The 25,882-nt window shown below is 34.8% G+C and overlaps 1 protein-coding gene across 3 annotated transcripts in view; it reads left to right on the forward strand.

Moving 5' to 3' along the window:
- The window catches only part of ZMYM2 (zinc finger MYM-type containing 2), a gene marked incomplete at both ends in the record, with an annotated part of 125,890 nt that overhangs the window by 44,679 nt on the left and 55,329 nt on the right, over positions 1 to 25,882 (forward strand). For all 3 annotated transcript variants that reach the window (XM_084235414.1, XM_084235415.1, XM_084235416.1), the window contains one exon: positions 22,787 to 22,858. In XM_084235414.1, the coding sequence (XP_084091540.1) occupies positions 22,787 to 22,858 (72 nt within the window). The remainder of the gene's footprint in view (positions 1 to 22,786; positions 22,859 to 25,882) is intronic.

The following is a 25,882-nucleotide window of genomic DNA, read 5'->3' on the forward strand; positions in this document are numbered from 1 at the left end:
GGTTATTTGTATTTCTATGATGGTTATGTGTATAATGATGTGTGCCTCTCTTAAATAAATTTATGTTCAGTTTTGTGTGGGTAGCCTTAAATTAGCTACAGTGGGAGTATTTTCATGGCAAATGGTTGCAGATCATGGTGATTCCTTCCCCTTCTCTAGAACTAGGAGTTAACCATATACTAGACAACAGTGGGCTGTATGGTAGTTTGATTACTTTGCTATTGATGATACCATTTATTATTTGCATGTAATACCATGTATTATTTGCATCATTTTGCTGTTAGAGGTAGTAGATGATGAATTGCCTGGCATATGCTTTATTTTGGATTTGTGGAGATATAGTTTCATGGAAGATTCTTAAAAGTAGGATTGGTTGGCCAGAGGTAAATTCGTATTAGTTTGTTAGATAATGTTAAATTCCCCTCTTTTAAAGAGTTGTACCAGTTTGCATTCTTTCCATTAACATATATAAAGTGCCTGTTTCTCCATAGCCTTTCCAAAAGAGAGTATTAACAACATTCTCATTGGTAAAAATGGTGTGCTTTTTATTTTGTACTGTTTTTATCGGGAATGGTGATGAGCAGTGTTTTCATATTTCAGATGTAATTGTCTTTCCTATTAAATATTAGTTTACATTTTAACCCATTTTTCTGCTTGGGCTTTGTCTTAATTTCTTCCTGTTAAATTGAAATTTTATCTACAAATTGTACAATATGTGCCTGTAATTTGTTCATGAAACAATTATGTTTTCACTACCTACTATATTACAGGATCTGTTAAGTGCAGGATCTGTTAAGTGAAGTAAAATAGACATAGTTAACCACTTTCACAGAATTTGCACTGGAGTGGCATACTTCAAATTCATTAATATTTAAGGAAGGTTGGCCTCCCTGGTGGCTCAGGGGGTTAAGACACAACCTATGAAGCTATTAGCATCCACAGCAGCAACCCTGGCCAGGGAGCTACCCACATGGCTTAGCAGACCCTGTTTTGCCCGCCGCGCCCCTCAACAATGTATTTCAGTAGATATGCCTGTTCTGTTCCCTACTCTGTCTTTGGTGAATCCTCTCACCCCCCACACCTCTGGCCTGTACCCCGGTTCTTGCATGCATGAATACATAAATCTTTAAAAAAAATTTAAGGAAGGTTATTTGGTGATTGAAAGGATCAGCTTAATTATAATCTGTGGGGATCGTTATAGTTGACGATGTTGCATTTGTTCTGTTCTGATACCTGAAAGTTTTGGTAAGAACTTTAGTTGGTGGTTTGGTTTAAATCCTGGCCTCACCAATCATCACCTGTCCTGAGCAAATTATTTATCCTCTCTTATACTTTACCTTGTTTTCATCATTTGTAAAATTGTGGAAATAGTAATCTCTGTCTCATAGTGTTATTTCGAAGATCGAATCTGTGCCTTTTGTCTTGATTTTAAGACCTAGTTCAAGATATGGAACATTGCACATTCTCCATTGGCCCTTTTTGTACTTCCTCCTAATTACTATCCCCTTCCAGTTGTTCAAAGGTTACTTCTGTCTTTGACTTAAATGCTAACATCATGGTTTGTCTTGTGTAAAACATTGTGTGAAAGGCATTAATGTGTGTTAATGATATTGTTTTATGTTAGGTATAACTTTTATTGGATGCTTATACATACTTTTGTCATGTAAAGTTTTTAATTTTAATTTTGCAAATTCAAGTTTTATTATTTATGGATTTTGATTCATATGCTTTTCCTTACACTCAGACTATAAAGGGCTAGTTCTCATGTTTTCTTCTAATAGTCATAAACCTTTATTGTAATATTTTAATCTTTAATCCATTTGGAACTTATTCTGATACATAATTGTGAGTCAAATATCTGCTTCTAAATGATTGTACTTGTTTGAAAATCATTCATTAAAAATTACTTAACCTTTTGCCCAAGGATTTGAAATGTCACTTTGTACATTAAATCTAATATTTCCATGTGCTTCTTTCAGGGTCTTAAAATACCACTATATTTCTATGTACTTTTCATATTGTTTTAGTTATAAATATTTTACAGAATATTTTAATATCTGGTAGAGCAAGGCTTTTCTCAATATACTTTTCTGGGATTTTACTAGCTATTTTTGTTTGCTTTTTTTCATATTAACTTTAGAATGAACTTGTCTGGCTATCCTTCACACGTTTGTATTGTTACTGGAATCCCATTAATAGGTGTATTCACTTAATGGAGAATCAGCATTCATGATGTCAAAATATTTTTTCTTTTTCTTTTTTTTTTTAAGATTTATATATTTATGCATACAAGAGCTGGGGTGTAGGCCAGAGGTGCAGGGTGGGGGAGAGGTGAGAGGATTCACCAGAAACAGAGTGGGGAGCAGAACAGGTGTATCCACTGAAATACAGTGCTGAGGGGAGCAGCGGGCAAGGCAGGAGAGGTCTGATGCTCCATGTGGGTCACCTCCCTGGCCTTATCTTGGAATTTTTTAAAATTGAGCCATTATATTATCTCAAATAGAGAAAGTTAGGTCTTTTCAATTCTCATCCCCATTATTGTTTTGTCTTGCTTGATGGTGTTTCCTAATAAATCCAGTACATTTTTATATAGTGGAAAAGTAAATACTTTTTTTAATTTTCTGGTAGGCATGCCTTAATATTTTTTCATTAAATTATATGCTTACTGTAAGGTCAAGGTAAATTTTATATTTTGTCATAATAAAGAAGAATTCATTTCTGTTTTATTAAGTATTTTACCAAAAACATGAATGTTTGAGTTTTGAAGGTGTTTTCAGTGTCTATGGAGGTGATTGATTTCTCTCCCCTCCTTATAAATTTATTAAAACATCAAATATTTTAGTGTATTTCCTGATTGATTCAATCATCTTGCATTGCTAGAGCAAACCATGCTAGGCCAGGTTATTACTGTATCTTAAATGTTTACTTTTTATTGTTAATATTTTATTTAGTACTTTTTCATTGGTATTTATAAATGAGGATGGTCGTTAATTTCCTTTTTTGGGTGCAATCTTTAATCTTTTTGTGATCTTTGTCTACCTCAGCAAGGTAGTTATCAGTATATTAGAACTGGACAAAGAAGGCCTCCCTGGTGGCACAGGTGGTTGAGCATAGCGCTGTGAAGCTGTCCTCAGCCTCTGCAGTGCTGGTTCGATCCCCGCTGTCTGTGGAGCAATCCACATGGCGGGGCAGACCTCTCCTGTCTCCCCGCTGCTCTCCTCAGCAGTGAATTTTAGTCATTCTGCCTGTTCTGTTCCCCACTCTGTCTCTGGTAAAATCCTCTTACCTTCCCGCACATCTGGCCTGTACCCTGGTTCTTGTATAAATAAATAAATATTTAAAAAAAAAAACAAACTGGACGAAGACCACAAAAGATCCTAGAACTCAAATCCAAATCTCACAAAGTAGGAAAGTAAAAGGGGAAAATACAAGGAAGAGACAATTGAGAAGATGCAGTAATAAATTTACCTGTTTTGCAATGTTCATTAAAAAGTACTAAGGTACAATCAGTGAATTAAATATTCAATTACAAAAATTGTGAAAAGAAAACAATCTAAAACAAAAGGTAAAGATTAAAATAGAAATTAATGAGGTAGGAAATTAAAACAGTGTTAAAATAATTTAAAATTCTACTGCTTTAAAAACTCAGGTGTTTCTCAAATTAGAAAATGCAACAGTAAATCTAAATAGTTAGGGAAACAGGTGCAGAAAGTGCACAAATTCACAAAAATAAGAAATGACAAGGTGTTTAAAACATAAGATTGTGTACTTTTCTTTAGAAATAAAATTACTCTAAATTGGCTCTGGAGCAGATACATTATTTGGAGAAACTTGCATAGAAGAAATATAGTTTATCCCACAAAATGAACCAGATTAACAGATAGGCGGAGGTGAATTCAGTCAAATTTAAAATGGGGTAATGTCAGTGTATTTGTACCAATTCAGAGCATGGAGAAAACTTATTTTTTAAAAAGTTGTGGTAGATATATGACATAAATTTTGCGGTTTCAAACTTTTAAAAGTATACAGTTGAGTGACATTAATTATATTCACATGATCTTTGTTTCTAGAACCTTTTTTTTTTTTTTCCAGCTAAACAGAAACTGTGACAATTAAGCTAATTACTCCCTGTTCTCTCCTACTCCCCAGTCCCTGGTAATCTCTAATCTTCTTTATTTTTATGAAGTTGCCTATTGTAATTATTTCATATAAATAGAGCCATATAATACCTATCTTTTTGTGTCTCCCTGATTTCACCTAGCCTGATGATTTCAGTTAGAGTAATATTGTAACATTACTTTTTTTTTTTTTTAAAGATTTATTTTTGTTTATTTATACAAGCACTGGGTACAGTCAGAAGCGCGGGAGGGTGAGAGAATTCACCAGAGCCAGAGCGGGGAGCAGAGCAGGCAGAAGGACCGAAGTACACTGCTGAGGGGAGCAGCGGGCGGCAGGAGAGGTCTGCGCACCATGCAGGACCCTCCCCCGGTGGCCAGGGAGCAGCCGGGGATTGAACCGGCGCTGCAGAGGCTGTGGGCAGCTTCGCAACCCAGCGCTCAACCGCTGCGCCACCAGGGAGGCCCTGTAACATTACTTTTTATAGCTAAATAATGTAAACCACATTTCATTTACCCATTAATTTGTTCATGGATGGGGCTTTGGGGTTCTTTCTATTTCTTGGCTGTGTGACTCACACTGCAATGAACATTGGCATATAAGCATTATTTTGACTCCTGGTTTTCAATTCTTCTGGGTGGAATTACATTTCCTGCAGCAACTATATTATTTTTACATTCCTACCAGCAATACATAACAGTTCATTTATGCTACATCTTCATAAGGTGTTTCTTTTCTGTTTTTTAAAATTTTATTTTTTATTATTGTCATCCTTGTAGGTGTGAGTGGTGTCACGTTGTGGTTTTGGTTTGCATTTCCCTAATGACTAAGAATGTTAAGTATGTTTTTAAGTGTTGGTCATTTTTATATCTTTGGAAAAATATCTAAGTCCTTTTGCATTTTTGATTTGTGTAGCTTTTTATTGAGTTGTCAGGATTTTTAACATTCTGAATATTAATACCATATCTGATATAATATTACAAATATTGTTTGCCATATATTAGTTTATCTCTTGACTTTCTTGATAATTCGTTAGGTATAGAAAAGTTTTTAGTGAAATCCAGTTTGTCTTTTTTTCTATGGTTGCTCATGCTTTTGGTGTTAAATGAGAATTTTTTGCCAAATCAAAGATCAAGATGGTTTATCACTGTTTTCTGCTAAGAGTTTAATGATTTTAACTCTTTAATTTAGGTGTTTGGTCCATTTTGAATTAATTTTTGTGTATAATGTAAGGCAGATATCTTCATTCATTGTTTAGTGGAAATTCAGTTGTCCTAGCAACATCTGTCGAAGAGACATTCCCCCATGGAATGAACTTGTCATATTTATCAAATATTAATTGGCCATAGATGTATGGGTTTAGTTCTGGACTGTCAATTCTATATTCCATTGGGCTACATACCTTCTTTTATGTAAACAACACAGTTATGATAATTAAGTTTAAAAATCTGAAAATGTGTCTTGCAACTTTGTTCTTTTCCACAATTGTTTGGATAAATGTTCCCATGAACATGGGATGACTTCACAATTATTTATGTCTTAATTTCAGCAGTCTTTTATAGTAAAAAGTGAAAAATTTTCACCTTTTTGGTTCTGTTTATTCCTGGGTATTTTTTAGGTACTATTGTTAATGGAATTGCTTTACTCATTTGCTTTCCAGATTGCATATTTTCAGTTTAGAAAGCATAAATTATATTTGAGTATTGATTTTACACCCACCCAGTTTTTCTCGATTGTTAGCTGTGGTTGCTTAATTGTGGATTTCTATTAGGTTTTCTCTATGTAGAGTCCAGCATTGTGAATTTTACATTGTAAATTTCTAATTTGGATGTCTTTGTTTCATTTTCCTCATTGTCATGGTTAAAACTTTTTAGTATTGTGTTGAATAGAAGTGGCAAAAGTGGGCATTCTTTCTTGTTCCTTGCCTTATGAGTAAAAACTGTCTTATTGAATATGATACTAGCTGTGTGTTGTTCATATATGGCATTTATTATGTTGAGGCCTTTTTTTTTATTACTAGTTTTTTTTTTTTTTTAATCATGAAAGTTGTTGGATTTGGCCAAACTTTGTCTTCATCATTTGAGATTATCATTATCATTCCTTCATTCTACTCATGTGATATAGTACATCAAATCAATAGCATTATTGGGATAAGTTACATTTGATTATAATGTATAATTATAATCCTTTTAATTGATGCTGAATTTGTATTGCTAATAAACTGTCATGGACTTATATATGTGTATTTATTAAGTGGTGTGGTCTGTAATTTCCTTTGCTGTCATAGGTGTCTTTGGAATCAGGGTAATGCTGGCTTAATAGAATGTGGTAGGATGTGTTCCATCCTGTTCTAAGTGTTCAAGAATTTTTATTCCTTTTTTACATGTTTGACAGAGTTTGTTGATGAAGTCATTTGGTCCTGGGCTTTGCTTTATTCGAAAGCTTTCGTGATTGATTCAATCTCTTTTCAAAGGTCCGTTGATATTTTCTTTATATTTTAAAGTTAGTTTTGGTAGTTTTATGAATTTATTTCATCTAGGTAATCCAAGTTCTTAGAATTTTCTAACTGTAATATTATTCCCTCTTTCAAGAATGTCCCTATTATTGTTCCTATTTTCTTTCACTGTTTTGCTCTTTGCCTCTTCCATTTTTCTTCGTCTAAAAAAAGGTTTATTGACTTTTTTATCTTTAAGTGACCAACTTATGGATTAATTAATCCTCGGTTGTTTTTCTATTTTCTGTTTATCTGCACTTAAATCTTTATTATTTCCTTTTCTCTGCTGGTTTTGGGTTTAGTCAAGTGTAAAGTTAGGTTACTTATTTGGAATTTTCCTTTTGAAAATAGGTATTAGCAATTAGAAATCTCTGTTGTTTGCACTGCTTTCCATCACTTTTGTTATTTTGTGGGTTTGCTTTCATCTCCAGTATTTTAAAATTTCTCTTGTGGTTTCTTCTTTGATCTATTTGTTAAGTGTTTGTAGGTTAATGCCATCCTGTTTGTATGTTTTCCCATTTTCCTTCTGTTGTTTATTTCTAGTTTTATTCTATTATGCTTAAAAATGATACTCTGTGTGACATGAATTTTTATAAACTCAGTGAGACTTTTCTTACATATATATATATACACACATACATATATATATATATATATATATATATATGTTTTTTTTTTTTTTTACATCATCCTTACTTTTTTTGACAGTTCATGCTTTCTCCTCTCAGGTGTAGTCCCCATAAAATTCCCCCCACCAGTTTACCTGTGCACCATCAACATAGTCTCTTGTGTGTTCTCTCTTCCTCCCCTGCAGAGAGCATTCATAGTTGCCTGTTAATTTTGTTTTTTAATTTGTTATAATTTTTTTTTTTTCTGATCCCTTCTTTGGTTCCCTTTCTAGCTCCATCCATGTTGCTAGGAATGGCATGAGATTATCTTTTTTTGTGTTTTTTTTTTTTAAAGATTTATTCATTTATTTATGCAAGCACTGGGTACAGTCAGAAGTACTGGAAGGTGAGAGAATTCATCAGAGCCAGAGCAGGGAACAGAACAGGCAGACTGACAAAGAAATACACTGCTGAGGGGAGCAGCGGGCGAGACAGGAGAGGTCTGCGTGCCATGTGGGACCCTCGCCGGTGGCCGGGGATTGAACTGGCGCTGCAGAAGCTGGGCAGCTTCGCAGGCCAGCACTCAACCACTGCACCACCAGGGGAGGCCTGAGATTATTTTTTGATTGCTGAATACTATTAAATTGTACATCTGTATACCACATCTTCTTGATCCAGTCATCTATTTTTGGGCATTTGGGTAGTCTCCATATCATATGTATTGTAAATAGTGCTGCTGCAGTAAACATAGGGGTGCAGGTGCCTTTTGAATTAATGTTTTTGTGTCCTGTGGGTAGATTCCTAGGATCAGAAATGCTGGATCATGTGGAAGCTCCATTTTTAGTAGTCACTTAAAGATAAAAAAAAGTCAATCTTTATTTAGATCAAGAAAAATAGAAGAGGCAAAGAACAAAGCAGTGAAACAAAATGGGAACCTCCACACAGCTTTCTGTAGTGGTTGGTCCAGTTTGCATTGCAACCAGCAGCGTAGGAGAGTTTCTTTATCTCCACATCCTTGCCAGTATTTGATATGTCCTGTTTTTATACTATGTTCCATTCTCACTGGTGTAAGGTGGTACCTCATTGTAGTTTTGAGTTGCATTTTCCTGATTACAAGTGATGTTGAACATTTTTTCATATACTTGTTGATCATTTGCACTTCCTCTTTGGAGAAGTGTCTTTTTAGTTCTTCTGCCCATTTTTTGACTGGATTGTTTACTTTGTTTTTGTTGGGTCTGAGTTGCATCAGCTCTCTGTAAATCTTTGTGATCAATCCCTTATGTCTCTTTTGCTGTACAGAAGCTTTTCAGTTTGATATAGATCCAGCTGATTATCCTTTCACTTTCTTTGCTTTGGGGGATGTGTCTTTAAAGATGCTAGTGAGATGTATATCATGTAGTGTTTTGCCTATATTTTCTTCTATATATTTTACAGTTTCAGGTCTTATGTCCATGTCTTTTATCCATTTGAGTTGGTTTTTGTGCATGATGTGAGGTAGTGGTCTAGCTTCATTTTTTTGCATGTAGCAGTCCAGAGTTCCCAGCACCATTTATTGAACAAACTGTCTTTGTTCCATTGCATATTCTTTGCACCCCTTTCAAGATTAGTTGTCCATCAACTGCGGGATTATTTCTGGGTTTTCTGTTCGATTCCATTGTGTCTGTTTTTGTTCCAGTACCATGCAGTTTTAATTATTATGACTTTGTAGTATAGTTTGAAGGCATGTGATACCTCCATTCTCCTTCCTTTTGGTCAGAAGAGATTCAGCTGTTTGAGGGTTTTTGTTGTTCCATATGAGTTTCATCAATATTTGTTCAATCTCTTTGAAGAATGTCATTGAAATTTTTTTTTTTGGAATAGTGCTGAATCTGTAAATTGTTTTCAGTAGGATGCCCATTTTGTTAATGTTAATTCGTCCAATCCATGAGCAGGGGATGACTTTCCATTTATTTGTGTATTCTTTGATTTCTTTTAACTATGTTTGTATAGGTCCATCTCCTCTTTTGTTAGATTTCTTCCCAAGTAGTTGATATTTTTGGTTTAAATTATAAAGGGGATGGTTTTCTTGATTTCTTCTTCAGATTGCTTGTTTCCATAGGGAGGGCTACTGATTTTTGTGTGTTGATTTTATAGCCTGCTACTTAACTAAACTGGTTGATTAATTTGAAAAGTCTTTCTGTGGAGTTTTTAGGGTTCTCTCTGTATATTATATTGTCTACAAATAGTGATAGTTTTACTACATCTTCCCCTATTTGGATTTCTTGTATGTCTTTCTTTTGTTTTATTTCTCTGGCTAGGACTTCCAGTATTATATTGAAAAGCAGTGGCAAGAGTGGACATCCATGTCTTTTTCCTGATCTTAAAGGAAAGGCTTTCAGCTTTTCACCTTTGGGAATAATATTGGCTATGGGTTTGTCATATATGGCTTTTATCATGTTAAGGTATGTTCCTTCTATCCTGGGGATTTTGAGGGCCTTCATCATAAACAGATGATGAACTTTATAAGATGCTTTCTCAGCATCTATTGATATGATCGTATGATTTTATTTTTCTTTTTGTTGATGTGTTGGATTACATTAATTGATTTTCGGATGTTGAGGTATCATTGTGCCCCTGGAATAAATACCACTTGATTTTGGTGTATTATCTTTTCGATGCATTGTTGGATTCTATTGGTGAGGATTTTATTGAGGATTTCGGCATCATGTTAATTAGGGAGATTGGTCTGTAGTTTTCTTTATTTGTGTTGTCTTTCTTTGGTTTTGTAATAGTGTAATGTCTTCATAGAACATATTTGGTAGTATTCCTTTTTGTAATTTTTTGAAATTGTTTGTGTAGAATAGGCACAAGTTCATTTTTGAATGAAATTTCTATTTCATTTATTTCTGCTTTATTTTTATTATTTCCTTTCTTGTACTTTTTTTTTTGTTGTTCTTTTTCTTGTTCCTTGAGATGAGAGAGTAGGTTGTTTCTTTGAGTTCTTTCCTTTTTATTGATGTGACCCATATTGCTATATAGTTTCCTCTTATTACTGCTGTTGCTGTGTCCCATATATTCTGAAAAGTGGTGACCTCATTGTCGTTCAGCTCAAAGTATTTTTTAAATTTCTTCTTTGATCTCATCTTTAATCCATTGTTCTTCCAATAGTGTGGGTTTCAATCTCTATGAATTGGGAGGGTTCCTTGCTTTCTTTTCATGATTTATTTCTAGTTGGTGCCCTTATGGTCAGAACATATAGTTGGAATGATTTTGCTCTTAATGTATCTGTTGATGTTTGTCTTGTGGCCCAATACGTGATCAATTCTGGATAATGATCTGTGTGCACTTGAGAAAAATCTGTACTAGAGTTTTTTTGGGTGCAGTGTTTTATAGATGTCTGTTAAGCCCATGAGTCTAGGTCTTTATTTAGGTCCCTGGTTTCCTTGGTTATTTTTTGTCTTGTTTCTGTCCATTGGTGACAGTGGGGTGTCTATTTCTTTTAACAATGTCTTATGTTATAGAGGTGTTTCACCTCCTTATTAAACTTACTACCAGGTTTTAATTCTTTTTGATGTAATTATAAATCAGATTCTTTTTTTAAAAAATATTTATTTATTTATGCAATCAAGAGCTGGGGTACAGGCCAGAGATTTAGGGAATGAGAGGATTCACCAGAGACAGAGTGGGGAACAGAACAGGCAGATTGACTGAAACATACTGCTGAGGGGATCAATCAGTGGGTGAGTCAGCAGAGGTCTACTGCACCGTGTGGGTATCTCCCTGATTGGGGATTGAACTCATGCTACAGTGAATGTGGATAGCTTTGTAGATTGCATCTTAACCCTTTGTGCCACCAGGGAGGCCCCTTGGGGTGTTCTTTTGCTCTTTTTTTCTTGTTCCTTCAGCTGTAAAGTTAGATTGTTAATGTGGGCTTGTATTGCTATAAACTGTTTTAGAGCATCTCATGGGGCCTGGTAGCCTCTCATTTTCATTAGTATTAGATACTTTTTGATCTCTTGTTTCACTCCTTTATTGACCTAAGAATTGTTCTGAAACATTTTGATCAGTCTCCACATGTTTTAGTTTGTTCTAGCATTCTTTTTTTTTTTTTAATATTTATTTATTTATGCATACAAGAACTGGGGTACAGGCCAGAGATGCAGGGGGTGAGAGGATTCACCAGAGACAAAGTGGGGAGCAGAACAGGCAGACTGAAGTACACTGCTGAGGGGAGCAGCGGGGGAGGCAGGAGAGGTCTACTGTGCCATGTGGGTAGCTCCCTGGCTGGGGATTGAATTTGTGCTGCAGTGGCTGTGGATAACTTCATAGGTTGTATCTTAACCCCTTGTGCCACCAGGGAGGCCCTGTTCTAGTATTCTTTTTGTGTTTAATGTCTAGCTTTATAACATAGTGGTCTGTGAAAATGCTATATATAATTTGTCATATATTTTGTTTGATATCCTTGTATATAATCTATTTTCGAGAATGTTTCATGTGCACTGGAGAAGCCAGAATATTCATTTCTTTTGGGTTGCAATGCTCTGTAAATGTCCAGTAAATCCATCTATTCTAACACTTCGTTTAAGGACTTTATTTTTAAATTTTCTATCTGAATGATATATCCCTTTTTATCAGTGGTATTTTGAGGTTTCATGTTGTGTTAGATTTGTATATAGTTGCTTTATGTAACTAGGTATTCCCTTGTTAACTGCATAAATATTAATAACAGTTATGTCTTGTGAATTGTCCTTTTGATCATTGTATAGTGACATTTCTTTATGGAATCTGGCCTGGCTCAACCTGGCTTCTCTTTGATCTACTCTGGGTGGGGGTCAAAGTGAGAGCAGTATGTGCCCACTTGGACTGCAGAGTTTAGTTTTCATATCTATGTCTGCTGCTTTTCCAGTGCTCCATCATGTTGTGTCAAATTGTATGTCAGCAGAATTCCTCCAGGGAATTTAGTGTCCTTGGTTGCCCTCATTGTGACTTGGGTGGCTGTTCTGCCCTATTGTAGGTAGAGTCGTACATTGAATTTTTATTTTTAGTTTATTTTTTTAAAGATTTAGGGCCTCCCCGGTGGTGCAGCGGTTGAGCGCTGGGTTGCGAACCTGCCTGCAGCTTCTGCAGCGCCAGTTCGATCCCCGGCTGCTCCCCGGCCACCAGAGGAGGGTCCCACATGGCGTGCAGACCTCTCCTGCCGCCCGCTGCTCCCCTCAGCAGTGTACTTAGGTCCTTCTGCCTGCTCTGCTCCCCTCTCTGGCTCTGGTGAATTCTCTCATCCTCCCACACTTCTGACTGTACCTAGTGCTTGTATAAATCAATCAATCAATCAATCTTAAAAAAAGATTTATTTATTTGTACATACAAGAACTGGGGTACAGGACAGAGTTGTGGGGGATGAGAGGATTCACCAGAGGCAGAGTGGGGAATAGAACAGGAAGATCGACTGAAATACATTGAATTTTTAAAATTAACATTAGGATCTTCTCCAATTCCCTCTGGTGTCATACTGTAACGCAACCACCACTGAATCACCCAGACGTGCTATCATAATCCATTGTGCTTCCTTCCCTCTTTGTTCTTATGCCTTCCCCTCTCTTTTCCTCCTTTCCACGCTTCAGTTCCATAGTCAGCTTTCAAGAATTAGCTTTTAAGCCTGTCTTTTTCTGACCCTTACTTTGATTTCTCTATACTGTACAAATAAACAACACCATCTGGTATCTTTTATACTACTGACTTATTTCACTTAGCATTTGTCCCATCCATCTCCATCCATGTTACTCATGAGTTTATCTGCTTTGATCCCTGAGTAATATTCTACTGCATATAGTACATCTTAATCTATTCATCTGTTTTTGGACTCTTTGGTTGTTCCCATAATTTTGCTATTATAAAAAGCAGTGTACTAAACATGGCAGTGCAATTCTTTTAAATAATATTTTTGAATTTTTTCATGTAGATATTTAGTAGTGGAATTACTAGGTTGTACGGCAGATCCATTTTTAATCTTTTGAGATACTCCCATAATACTTTCTGTAAAAAAGTGGACCAATCTGCATTACTACCAGCAGACCTTTTTCTCCACACCCTCACCATACCTTGTTGCTTCTGGTCTTTTTGATATGGAATGTTTTCACAGGTATGAGATGGTATTTCATCGTTGTTTTGGTTTGGTTTTCTATCATGATAAGTGTTGCGGAACATTTTTTCATGTGCCTGTTGACATTTGTATTCTTTGGAGAATTTCCTGTTTCACTCTTTTTTTATTGTGCTATTTATTTATTTGAGTTGTATGAGTTCCTCCTTGGATATTAGTCCCTTGTCAGATGCATGGTGTGCAAATATTTTCTCCTATTAGGATATCTTTTAGTTTTAGTTACGGTTTATTTCACTGTGCCAGAAGCTTTTAGTTTGATGTAGTCCCTGTTTATGTTCTCTTTTATTTTCCTTGCTGTTATGGATAAATCCCTTAAGACTTCACTGAAGCTTATGTTGTGAAGTGTTTTGCATACATTTTATTCTATGTATTTTATGTTTACATCTAAGATTGTAGCCATTTTGAATTGATTTTTGTGTTTGTATAAGATAGTGGTCTAGTTTCATTCCTTTGCATGCAGTTGTCCAGTTTTCCCAACACCATTTATTGAAGAGACTATTCTTGTTCCAGTGTATAGTCTTAGTTTCTTTGTCATAGATTAACTTTCCATATAGATATGGGTTTATTTCTGGGCTCTCAATTCAATTCCATTGGCTTGTGTGTCTGTTTTTGTTCCAGTACCAGGCTGTTAATAATTACTGTGGCTTTATAGTGTAGACTGAAGTCTGAAAATGTGATATCTCCATTCTCTTTTTTTTTGTCAGGTTTGCTTTGGCTGTTCAAGGTCTTTTATGATTCCATATGAATTTCAGTAGTATTGTTGTAGAGTAACCCCGATACAAAACGTGGGGGTGGGGTCCACAAAGCCTGTATGGGATTAACTCAGGACATCATTTCCCCCTAACAGTATTTGCTCCAGTTTCTTGAAAAATAGCATTGGTATATTTTTGGGAATTGTGTTGAATGTGTATATTGCTTTGGGACATATATTGACCATTTAGACTATGTTCATTCTCCTAATCTATGAGCAGGGGGTATTTCTCTGTATCTTGTTTTTACTTTTTACAATTCTTAGAATTTTCTTTGCATATACCTTTTACCTTTGTTAGGTTTATTCCTAGGTATTTGATTCTTTTTTTTTTTTTTTTGGTGTGTTTGTGAATGGAATTGCTTTTTTAATTTCTTCATCTTCTGTATCATTGTGTATATAAAAAGGCAACTGATTTTTGTGTATTGATTTTATACTTTGCCACTTTGCTAAATTGGATCATTTTGAATAGTTTTTCCAGAGTCCTGAGGGCTCTGTATTTTAGCCGTCACCTGCAAATAATGATAGTTTCACTTATTTCCTGATTCGAATTTCTTTTATTTCTCTTGTCTAATGCTCTGGCTTGCACTTCCACTACTATGTTGAATAGTACCTGTGAGAATGGACATCCTTGTCCTATACTAGATCTCAGTGGGAAAGCTTTCTGTTCTTTACCTTTGAGAATGGTACTAGCTGTTGATTTGTGGTAAATGGCTTTCGTTATGCTAAAGTACATTCTATTTGCAGTTTTTCAAGGATTTTCATCATAAATGTTTGATGAAATGAAGAGGTTTGATCTTGTCATTATTTTTTGGCATCGATAGACACATGTGGTTTTTACCTTTTTGTAGATGTGATGAATTATGTTGCTTGATTTTCAGATGTTTCCATAAGATCTACTTATTTAAATGTATTTTTAATACTTTATGAAGCATTTTTTTTTTACATTACTGCATTAAAATCTTTGCCAGTAGTTCTAACATCTCTGTATTTTAAGTGTAACCATCTATTAATTTTCTTTTTCTGTTTTAATTGTTATTCTGTGATTTTGGTAGAGTAAAATCTTTTGTGAAATTGAAACTTGGACATACCATGTTATGATATTCTGGATCTTCTTTAAGCTTTTGTCTTTAGCTACCTTAATTTGACACTGCTCTGGTAGCAGAAGGAAAACCCTGTTTCAGTATTGCCAGTTGGAAATAGAAGTCAAAAGCTTTCCACTTCCTCTCTATTCTCATGGAGGTGGCAATTACCCTTGTTTCTTGTTATTTGCTGGGTGAGTGTAGGAAGTTCAACTCTTAAGTGGGCTTTGGCTGTTTCACCCTGAGTAGGAGTATTAAGTGTCTCCTTACTGGTTGCCACATAGACTACACTCACACCAAATGATTCTATACTATTAGATAAAATAAAATAAAAATTATTTTGAAAGTGTTTCATCTTTCTTTTAACTGTTTCCATGTTTGTTAACATGGCAAAATTTGACAGTTTTAAGACTTTACAACTTAGTTAATTAAGCACTTTTTAAAAAATTTAATTTTTTGCCCCCCCCCCCCATCCTTATATTCTTATCCTGTCCCTACTCCCTCCCGCTTCCTACTAACTTTGGAGTCTTTAGTGCATTTTAAATTAATGTCTTAGTTTCCGTAAGTATTTTACTTCCCAGTCACCTGTTATGTAAATATCCAGTGTTTGTTTTTGTCATTCTGACTTCCTTTCCTCAAACTCCCTCCATTTGCTGTAATGGCTGTATTTTATCTTTCCTTATCTATAGTGTGGATATACCACTTCTTCATGATCTAGTCTTCTATTGATTGGACATTTAAGCTGTTTCCATGCCCTAGTTATTGTAAATAGTGCTGCAATAATCATAGTATGGTTGTGACTGCTTTATAATAGATTATGCACTGAAATGTATGTGAATTTATTTCTGGGGTCTTGATTCTTTTTCATTGCTCATCTATCTACTTTAGTGCCAATAATACTGTTTTTAGTACTGTTACTTTATAGTAAAGTTTGAAATTAGGTAATATATCTCTTTCCTTTTTTCTCAAGATTGCTTTTCCTATTTTAGGCCTCTTGTGGTTCCATATAAATTTCAATAGTTGTTTAATGCAAACTGTTGGTGTTTTGATGGAGATTGTGTTAAATTTATATATTGTTTTAGGCAGAGAAGTCATTTTGATTATATTGATTCTTTCCATTCATAGACTAGACTGTCTTGTCTGTGTCACTAAGTTCTTCAGTAACATAGTTTCTGTTGTATAGGCCCTTCACATCCTTAGGTTAATTCCAAGGTATTTGATTCTTTTTGAGGCAATTGTAAATAGAGTTATTAATTTCTTTTTCTTCTCATTCATTCTTGTATATGAAACTACTTTGGATTTTTGTATATTGATTTTGTCACCTATTTTGTTATATATATCTATTCTCTCTAATAGGTTTTTTTAAATGAAGTTTTTATGGTTTTCTGTTTATAATGTGATATTTATCATCTATAATAGTGCTATTTTTACTTCTTCTTTCCTGACTTGTATTCCCTTTATTTCCTGTTTTTGACTAATAGCTATGGCCAAAACCAAGATAAATAGAAGTGGTTTCAGTGGGCGTTTTTGTCTTTTTCTTGATCTTAAGAGGAAAGTGTTTATTTTTTACCAGAAATGTTGTATTGACTGTTCGTTTATAATTATGGCCTTTATTATGTCGAGGGGTAGGTCTCCTCTTGTTTAGATTTTTTATCTTAAATGGGTGCTGATCTTCTCAAATGCTTTCTCTGCATCTCTTTTTAAAATTTTATTTATTTATTGTTTATTTTTGCGTAGAAGAGATGTAGGCCAGAGATACAGGGAAAGAGAGGATTCACCAGAGATAGAGTGGGAAGCAGAACAGGTGAATTTATGGAAATACACACTGGTAAGGTGAGCAGTGGGATAGACAGGAGAAGTCTGCTGTGCCATGTGGTCTGCTTCCTAGCAGAGGCTGGAACTCAGGCTTTGTAATGGTGATAGTGCTCAGACTTAATCCCTAGGCCACCAAGGAAGCCCTCTCTGCATCTCTTGATATTATCATAATTTTTATTTTCTGTTGATATGATATAGTACATTAATTTATGTATCAAAAACATCCTTCTATTCCTAGGATAAAAATTACCTCATTAGGATTTATAATTCTTGTGATATTAATTTGATTAGCTCTTATTTTCTTGGATAGTTTTGCATTGATGTTTTTTAGGAATAACCTATAATTTTCTTATACTATCTGATATCAATATTAAGATAAAGTGGTGTTATTAAAATGTATTCTGCAATGTCCTCTCTTATGTATTTATAAAAACAATTTGGGCAAAATGGGTATTTGTTCTGCTTTGAAGGTTTGATAAAATTTACTTGTAAAATTATCTGGTCCTGTGCTTTTTGTTTAGGAAGGTTTTTTATTCATGTTTCAATTTCCATGCTTGCAATTAGTTTGTTCAGCTTTTCTGTTTCTTCTTTCAATTTTGGAAAATTTATCTAGAACTTTGTCCATTTCTTCAAGGTTGTCAAATTTGTTTATAGGTACATGGTTGTTTATAGTAAATAATTATATAATTCTTTTTTACTTCTGTGTTATCTATCACAATTTCTCACCTGTTGATTAATGTTTCTGTTGATTAATGTTTCTGTTGATTAATGTTTCTGTTTCTGTTGATTAGTGTTTTATTGCTTCTTTGTTAGCCTAGCTCTAGGTTTGTCTATTTTATCTTAAAGAACCAACTCTTAGTTTCACTGATCTTTTGCATAGTCTTTTTGATCTATATTTCAGTTAATTCCTCCTTTATTTTTATAATTTCCTTTCTACTAACTTTGGGTCTCCTTTTCAGTTGCTTCAGATGTAATATTAGATTATTTATTTGAAATTTTTCTTATTATGGGTCTGTATTGCAAGTATCATCCCTCTTAAGACCACTTCTACTCCATCCAATAAATGCTGGTAGCTTGTATCCTTTTGTCATTACAAGGTATTTTTTTTTTTAAGATTTATTTATTTATGCATATAAGGACTGGGGTGTAAGCCAGAGTTGTGGGTGGTGAGAGGATTCACCAGAGAGAGTGAGGAGCAGAAGAGGCAGATGTACTGAAATATACTGCTGAGGGGAGCAGCCCGCAAGACAGGAGAGGTCTGCTGCACCATGTGGGTTGCTCCCTGGCTGGCCGTGGATTGAACTCGTGCTGTACTGTAGTGGCTGACAGTAACTTGATAGCACTGTCTTTAACTCCTGCACCACCAGGGTGGCCCCTTGTGGTATTTTTTTATTTTTGTTTTCATTTTCTCATCATAGCTATTAAAATATCATGCTGTGTAGCCTACATGCGTGTAAGGTTTTTTCAGCTTTTAAAAAAATATTAAAATCCATTAGTATTAGTGTATCATTGTCAAAATTTTCTTTTTAGTTCCACTAGTAATTCTTACATATCTTAATGGTCCATAATTTGGTGAGTATATATTTATGAGCATTATTTATTCTTCTTATATAAGAACCTTAACCATTATTTAATTCCATCTTTTTCTTTTTTTTACCTTTATTGATTGGAATAGCTGTTTCTGACTTTTTCATTACCATTTGTTTGTTGTATTGTGGTCCAGCCTTTAAGTCTATGTTTATCTTTGTTGGAAAAATGGATTTCTTGTAAACAGCAGAAGGTTAGGCATGGCTTAGGATAGATTTTGCCATTCTATACCTTTTGACAGGTGAATTCAGGCCATTTACATTTAAGGTGTTTATTGACATATAAGTGCTCATTACCATTTATTTTCTATAACTTTCTCTTTTTCTTCTCCCTCTTGGAGCCCCAAGATGTGGATATTATTTCTCATTACTATTTTATTGCTTCTTTTTCTTTTTTTTTCAGTTTGCCTCATCTTTTAATTTTTTGGACACCTTGTATATTTTGTTTAGGTTCTATTTCCGTTGTTTCATGTATTCCTTTTTTTTTTAAGCCTGCAACTAATCAGATTACTTTATAGCCACACCCACAGTCTTATTAATCTTAAGACCATTATAATTTTGCATTTCCATTTTTTAAATGTTTTATTTATTTTCTTACAACTTCATTACTTTTGGATGGTATTTAGTAATTTCTGCCCTCTGGTTATCCTACTAACATAGAACCCATGCTCCATCATCACAATCCCCTGTGCTCTTCCCTCTGATCAGCATATAGTGGGGGGGAGGGAGAAGGGTTAGAAGGGTCAGCTTGCAAGTATTGTCTCCCCCTCCCCCGACACTTTCTGTTACTTTTCTTGATTTTTATTTGAAATTCTACTGTATAATAATTTATTCAATTGTTCTGATGAGCCACATTGTTACCCTCTTTTTCTACATATTGTATAATTTAGGTGTCTGTCACCACACACAAGATTGTTGTTGTTACCTTACTTTATAATAAGGCTTCTAACAGTTTATGTGTGGCTTCCTGTTGCTAAATTCTTTTATTTTGCTTTTCAGTAATGACCCTTATCTTTCCTTATGTCTTACCTTTTTTGTTTTTTTTTTAAAGAAACAACATCGGTTAATTTATAGTGAGGCTAAAGTAGGGAGAGCCTGAGAGAGAGAATGAGAATCTCCACTATTCCCTTGTTGCTTATAGTGTTTCTACTAAAAAAGTCACTTACTGTCTTAGTGGTAGTTCCTTTATAGGTTAGCCTTTTTTTCTCCCAATGTTTTACTATCTGTTGTTGTCATTGGTTTTCAGCAGTTTTATCATAATGTGTCTCGGTGCATTATGTCTGGTTTTATTTTGTTTTTAACTCTTTGGGACTCTTGGATCATGATTGTACTTCTCCCTATTTTCCAGTTTGAGATGGTTCTCAGCAGTTTTTTCTTTAAATAAATTTTTTTTGTCTTGCTCTGGAACCCCCACTGTATGGATGTTCTTTCTTTTAGCTCATTCCAAAGAGCTCTTACATTCTTTTCCTCTTTGAATATTCATTTTTGGGGTCCTCCCTGGTGGCTCAGGGGTTAAAGACAGCTCTATCAAGCAATCGCCAGCCACTGCAGCACAAGTTCTATCCCAGCTGGCCAGGGAGCATGGTGTAGCAGATCTCTCCTGTCTGGCCTGCTGCTCCCCTCAGCAGTGTATTTCAGTACATCTGCCTGTACTGCTCTTCACTCTCTCTGGTGAATCCTCTCACAACACCCCCCCCCCCCACCTCTGGCTTACACCCCAGTTCTTGTATGCATAAATAAATAAATCTTTTAAAAAATGAATGTTCATTTTTCTCTTTGCTCTATTTGTGTGTTATCTGCCATTGTGTTTTCAAGCTCGTTAGCTTTTCCCCTTGCTTGTGTTTGTCTACTGTTAGGGCTGTCAGTTTTGTTTTTTAATTTAGTTACAGTGTTTCTTTAGATTTCTTAGCTCTGATGATATCTGTCTCATTTTCTTGTTCTTTATTCTGTTCCTGCTTTATTTCCTCCATTGTATTTTTGAGTTCTTGAACATTGTTAAATCTGTTACCTTGAACGCTTCTTCAGGGGTGTTCCACATTTCTGCTGGATTGAGACTTCTCTCGGGGATTTTTTTGCTATTTTTATCAATTGTAGTAGGAAGAGACTTTCAGACTGCTTGCTGCCTTTACACCTGTTGATGGGAGAACTGGTCCTGGCATGGTGTAATAGGTAAAAAGTAACTGGGTCAGTAGGACACCTTCAGTGAGCTTTAGTGATATAAACTTCCTACTGTCCTGTGTATTATCAGAGGTATATGTTGGGGACCCTTAGTGATTCCTTCTCCTCTTCTAGAATAGTCCCTTTTTCTAAGTGTCTTGTATGGTCTCTTGTCAGCTTCTAACTCTAGGCTATGTTTCGTGTTTGGATGCAGTGCTGGGCATGCATTATAGTTGAAACAGGGTCACAAACTTGGAGTTGCTTTCTTTTCCATTGCAGAGCCTTATCTTGGGGTGTTTTCTCTTGTTGATAAAAGTTGCTTAAATTCTCTTTAGTGAAAGTGTTCAAATATTGTCTTAGTTTTAGCCTTAGGTAGGAAGAGGTGTTTTGAATATTTCAGTCTTAGTCTACAAGTAGCAGCCTCTTCTACAAGGACCCATAGTTGATCTAACCTGTTTCCTCTCTGACACCAGTTCAGGTTCCAGCTGGGAAGCTTCCCTCCTGGGGGCTTCCGGCTCAAACTTGTAATCAGCACTCTGCACCCTTGCTCCTATAGTTCTCCATTAGTGCACCCCCTGTACTTAATAACAAATTTTGTGCATCTCCTTGTGCAGGTGCAGTTTACAAGAACTTGAGTCAAGAACTGTAGAGACATTTGATATAGCAGTTGTCCTCCCTCTTATGGGTTTTACTGCCCTGTTATCAGTGTGAGTGCAGTTAAATTTAAGTTTTTCCTATTCCTTACTGCCAGGCCATTGTTCCTGAAGTGTATTATAGGTGTCCATTTATCTTTCAGGATTTATTGACTGTTCTGTTGCAGTTAGTTGTGAGTATATGGAAATGTCAAGCCTGTTGCCTTTACTCAGCTACTATGATGCCAGATTTCTTTTATAATTTACATACTGTATGTGTTCATAATTTGTAAATCAATAAATGGAAATGTATGCGTATGTTATTGCGGTTAAAGGGACAAAAATCAAATTTTGCAGACTAACACAAAATACTGTAGTGAATATTTTCTTTTGCCTGTTAACTAAGATTGTATAGTGGGTGATCTTTTCTTGTTCCCACTTTCCCCCCTGCTTTTAACCTTTTTCTTGAACATTAACTTGGCTATCTTGCTGTTCATCTCTATCTCCATTGCTTTATTGGTTTCTGGAGTATAATGATGCAGGTAATTAATAATCTTTACAATGGAAACTATATAATACTACTTTAACCTTTCAATATCTTCCATTTGTACATAATGTCTTGAATTGCCTGGAAAGCAGGAAGCATGGTGCTTTAAACTTTTATGTAAGGAGTAAGGATTCAGATGTGCTGGAAGCTGTTGTATTTATTTTAAAAAGTGTTCCCAAAACAACTCACTTGCAGATGGTGAATATTGTGATCTATGTATTCTCCAAACACTTATTTAGAATGCCTTGGGATAGCATAAGTATTAGTAGACTTTAATGATATCTATGAATATATGTCATTAAGAGAAATAAGATTTTTTAATTTTAGATATAATTTGATTTTTGTCCCTTTAGCCACAATAACATATGCATACATTCCCATTTATTGATTTACAAATTATTGTCATTTAATAAGATATATTGTCATTAAGAGAAATAAGATTTTTTAAAGATTTTAGATGTGAGTCAGGTCTAAGCATCTGTCTTTAATTCCTTACCCCATTATTATATTGCTTTATTATTAATTTTTTTCTTATAGGATAATTAAAATGTAATAATTCTGTAAACTGGACACTAGCACTAGGGATAGGATAGATTGGCACTTTTTAAAAGTTAGAATGAGTTAGTAAATCAAAACAGGTAGTTAAGCAATTTTTATAGGTTGCTTATTTACCTTTCAATTCAGCAGCTGTTCTTTCTTTGCTTTTAAAAAAAATGCTTATTTTAATTTAGGTAACATTGGTTTACAGCACTGTATATGCTTGGGGGGTATAAGTTCACACCCCTTTAAATGTATGTCATCATACCATGCCTACCACCCAAGCTCTTTGTATGCTTTTTATAAAGTCTTTTAATATCTCTTTTAGGTAGGTAGCCATCCAGGCTTCCTAAAGGAGGTTCGAGATCACATACAGGACTCTTTCTTAATGCAGCCTGAGGTAAGCAATAAGGTAGCTTGTGGTTAAGGCCACGCCTATTTAAGGCACCCCTGCTCTCTTCTTTTATCTATTGGAAAAATCATGACACATTTTGAAGTGGATTAAAATTTATAAATTTAAAATATTTCAGATGATTGTTTTCTCTTTCTCTAAGTCATAGATAAATTTTCTAACTTCGTTGAAGTGGATTAAAATTTATAAATTTGAAGTGGATTAAAATTTATAAATTTAAAATATTTCAGATGATTGTTTTCTCTTTCTCTAAGTCATAGACAAATTTTCTAACTTCGTTAATTTTCACATATATTTTCTTGTGCTACGCTCATTTGATCTTAGGTGTTTATGCTAGAATATTTTCGTATATGTAACCTTTAATGCACAGTACCTTGTTCACAGTTGCACTTATTATATAACTTTTTTTTCCTTTTTGTATCTATCCGAAAGATAAAACCAGTCTTTCTTTAAAAAAATCTTTATTTTCCTTTACCCAGATGAGTGAATATATTACTTGAGTAATTACATGAGTAATAAGTGTATACAATTAGGAATCTTTTTAATTCTATCACAATTATGATCAAAATAAGGAATTTTATATTGATACACTATAATCTGATTAATTTTATAGACCATGTTATATTGATGACTCTTATTGAACATGAAAAAACAGTTAATCCAGTCCAGGATTATAGGTTATTCAATTTTTTTTGTTATTTGTCCCCTTTTTCTAAGACTCCAGTTCCAGATATGTAAGACTTAATTGCTATTGTCCCATGATCACTGTGGCTCTTTTAGTTATTGTTTTTTTTTTTTTTTTTAAGTCTTCTTTTCACTTTATTTTGGATAGGTTCTGTTGTTGTGTTGTTAATTTTACCAATTTTTTTCAAATGTACTGTTAGTTTCATGTGGTATATTTTTCAACACAGGTTTTTGCCATAGCAGGATGTTCCATTAGTCTTTTCTTCCTTGCCTCATTATGTTTTCCTCTACTGACTTTTTAAAATATATCAGCATAGGGCCTCCCCGGTGGCGCAGCGGTTGAGCGCTGGGTTACGAAGCTGCGCGCGGCCTCTGCGGCGCCGGTTCGATCCCCGGCTGCTCCCCGGCCACAGAAGGAGGGTCCCACATGGCGCGCAGACCTCTCCTGCCGCCTGCTGCTCCCCTCAGCAGTGTACTTCGGTCCTTCTGCCTGCTCTGCTCCCCGCTCTGGCTCTGGTGAATTCTCTCACCCTCCCGTGCTTCTGACTGCACCCAGTGCATGTATAAACAAAAACAAACAAACAAACCAGCAAAACAAATAAATAAAGCATGCCTCTATAAAAAAATATATATATATATATATCAGCATATTTGTAATAGCTTTTTAAACATTTTTTGTCTACTATTTTCATATCACTCATTTCTGTTGATAGATCTATTTCCATAGCTTTCCCCCCTATATAATGAGTCATATTTTACTGGCTTTTGGGAAAACACTTGGCAGTTTGATTCCAAATAGTGTTAATTTTACACATTTGTTGCTGGAGTTTTAAATTTTGTGGGGGTTTTTATTGTATTATTTTAAATGATTTTGAACTTTGTGCTGATATGCTGTCAAGTTAGTTGGAATTATTTAGATCCTTTTAAGTCTTACTTTTAAGCTTTTTCATAGCTTTTGGCAAGGTACACTGTTGTCTAGAGCAAAATTTCCGACGCTTTCGTGGTAGTACCTTTTGGGTACTCTACTGATGCTCCCACATTAAGATCTTCTCACTTTTGGCAGGTATGAAGTTAGAGTACTCCCAGCCCTGTGTTTTTGGAATTGTTTAGCCTGTTGCTTTCTTGTGGTTCTGTGGTTCTTTCTCCAGCCTTTGGTGATTTTCTTTCATTTATTCACAGATAAATTTTCAGCCAAAGACTTAACAATACTCCTCTTTAGATATCCTAAATACTTTTTTGGATGCAATTTCTTCATCTCTGTTTCTCAAAATCTAGCTGTCTTGTCCCACAGTTTTGTTTCTTCATTTCAGCAAAATACTGTATTTTGGAATGTGATTCTTAAGTAATAAGCTGGGACAGATGTGCTCATTTTATTAACTTCCCTTTTAGGAGTACAGTTGCGTACTTAAAAAACAGTGCTCAAAAGTTACTGTTTCATCTCTTTTACCTAGTTTTCTAGTTGTTAAAGGTGGGAGGAGGTTATATGCAGTTACTGTTAATCACTGTGACTGGGGCTACTTGAATCTGAAACTTGTCTCCAGTCTTTATTTTTCATGACCACACCAGATTTGAATACTAGAGGACATTTGGTAGAGTGACCTTCAATTGCAGTTTGTCTGATATTTCCAGGGTTAGGTTGGGGTAATCTATTTTAGGCATGTGTCATAAATGATATTGTGGTATCGTTCTTAGTGCTTCATGCCAACACACATATGTTGTCTATTTGTCCCATTACTGTTTGTTAACTTAGTTCACTTGTTCACTTGTCTGTTGGATTGCTATTTTTCTCTTGTATGTTTAATAACTTCTTTTGGGGGGTGGGCAGCAGATATAGTTAACACTATATTAATACTCTGTTATTCAGCTGATATGAGGGTTATAATTTATTACCTACTTTTTAATCAACCTTTTTAGCATCCATCTACAATTAGAAAATTTTTTTAAATTACAAAAGTAGTGTATTTTTGTTAAAAGAAAACTTACAGAATATATAGAAATGAAAATGTAAAATATGATGTATAATATTTTTAGACTTTTTTCCCCTGCACAAGCACATTGTAAAGTGAAGAGTCATCTTCAGGGTTTTATAGAACAAGTGAAGTATGAGTAAAATTCATACAAGTGAAGTATGAATTTATCACTTAATCTTCACAGTATCATTTCATGTCATTATGGTTTTATCACCAGTCCCTCTAATCAGGGTTCTTCACTACTTTTGTGCTTTGAACTTCCTTGATAATATATGTAGATCAATTCTCACTGTGTTATTTAATGATTGCAACTAGAATCAATTATATCAAAATATAGTTAACAATTATTTAAGAAGTT

Source organism: Talpa europaea (genome assembly GCF_964194135.1).
Source record: "Talpa europaea genome assembly, chromosome: 6".
NCBI lineage: Eukaryota > Metazoa > Chordata > Mammalia > Eulipotyphla > Talpidae > Talpa > Talpa europaea.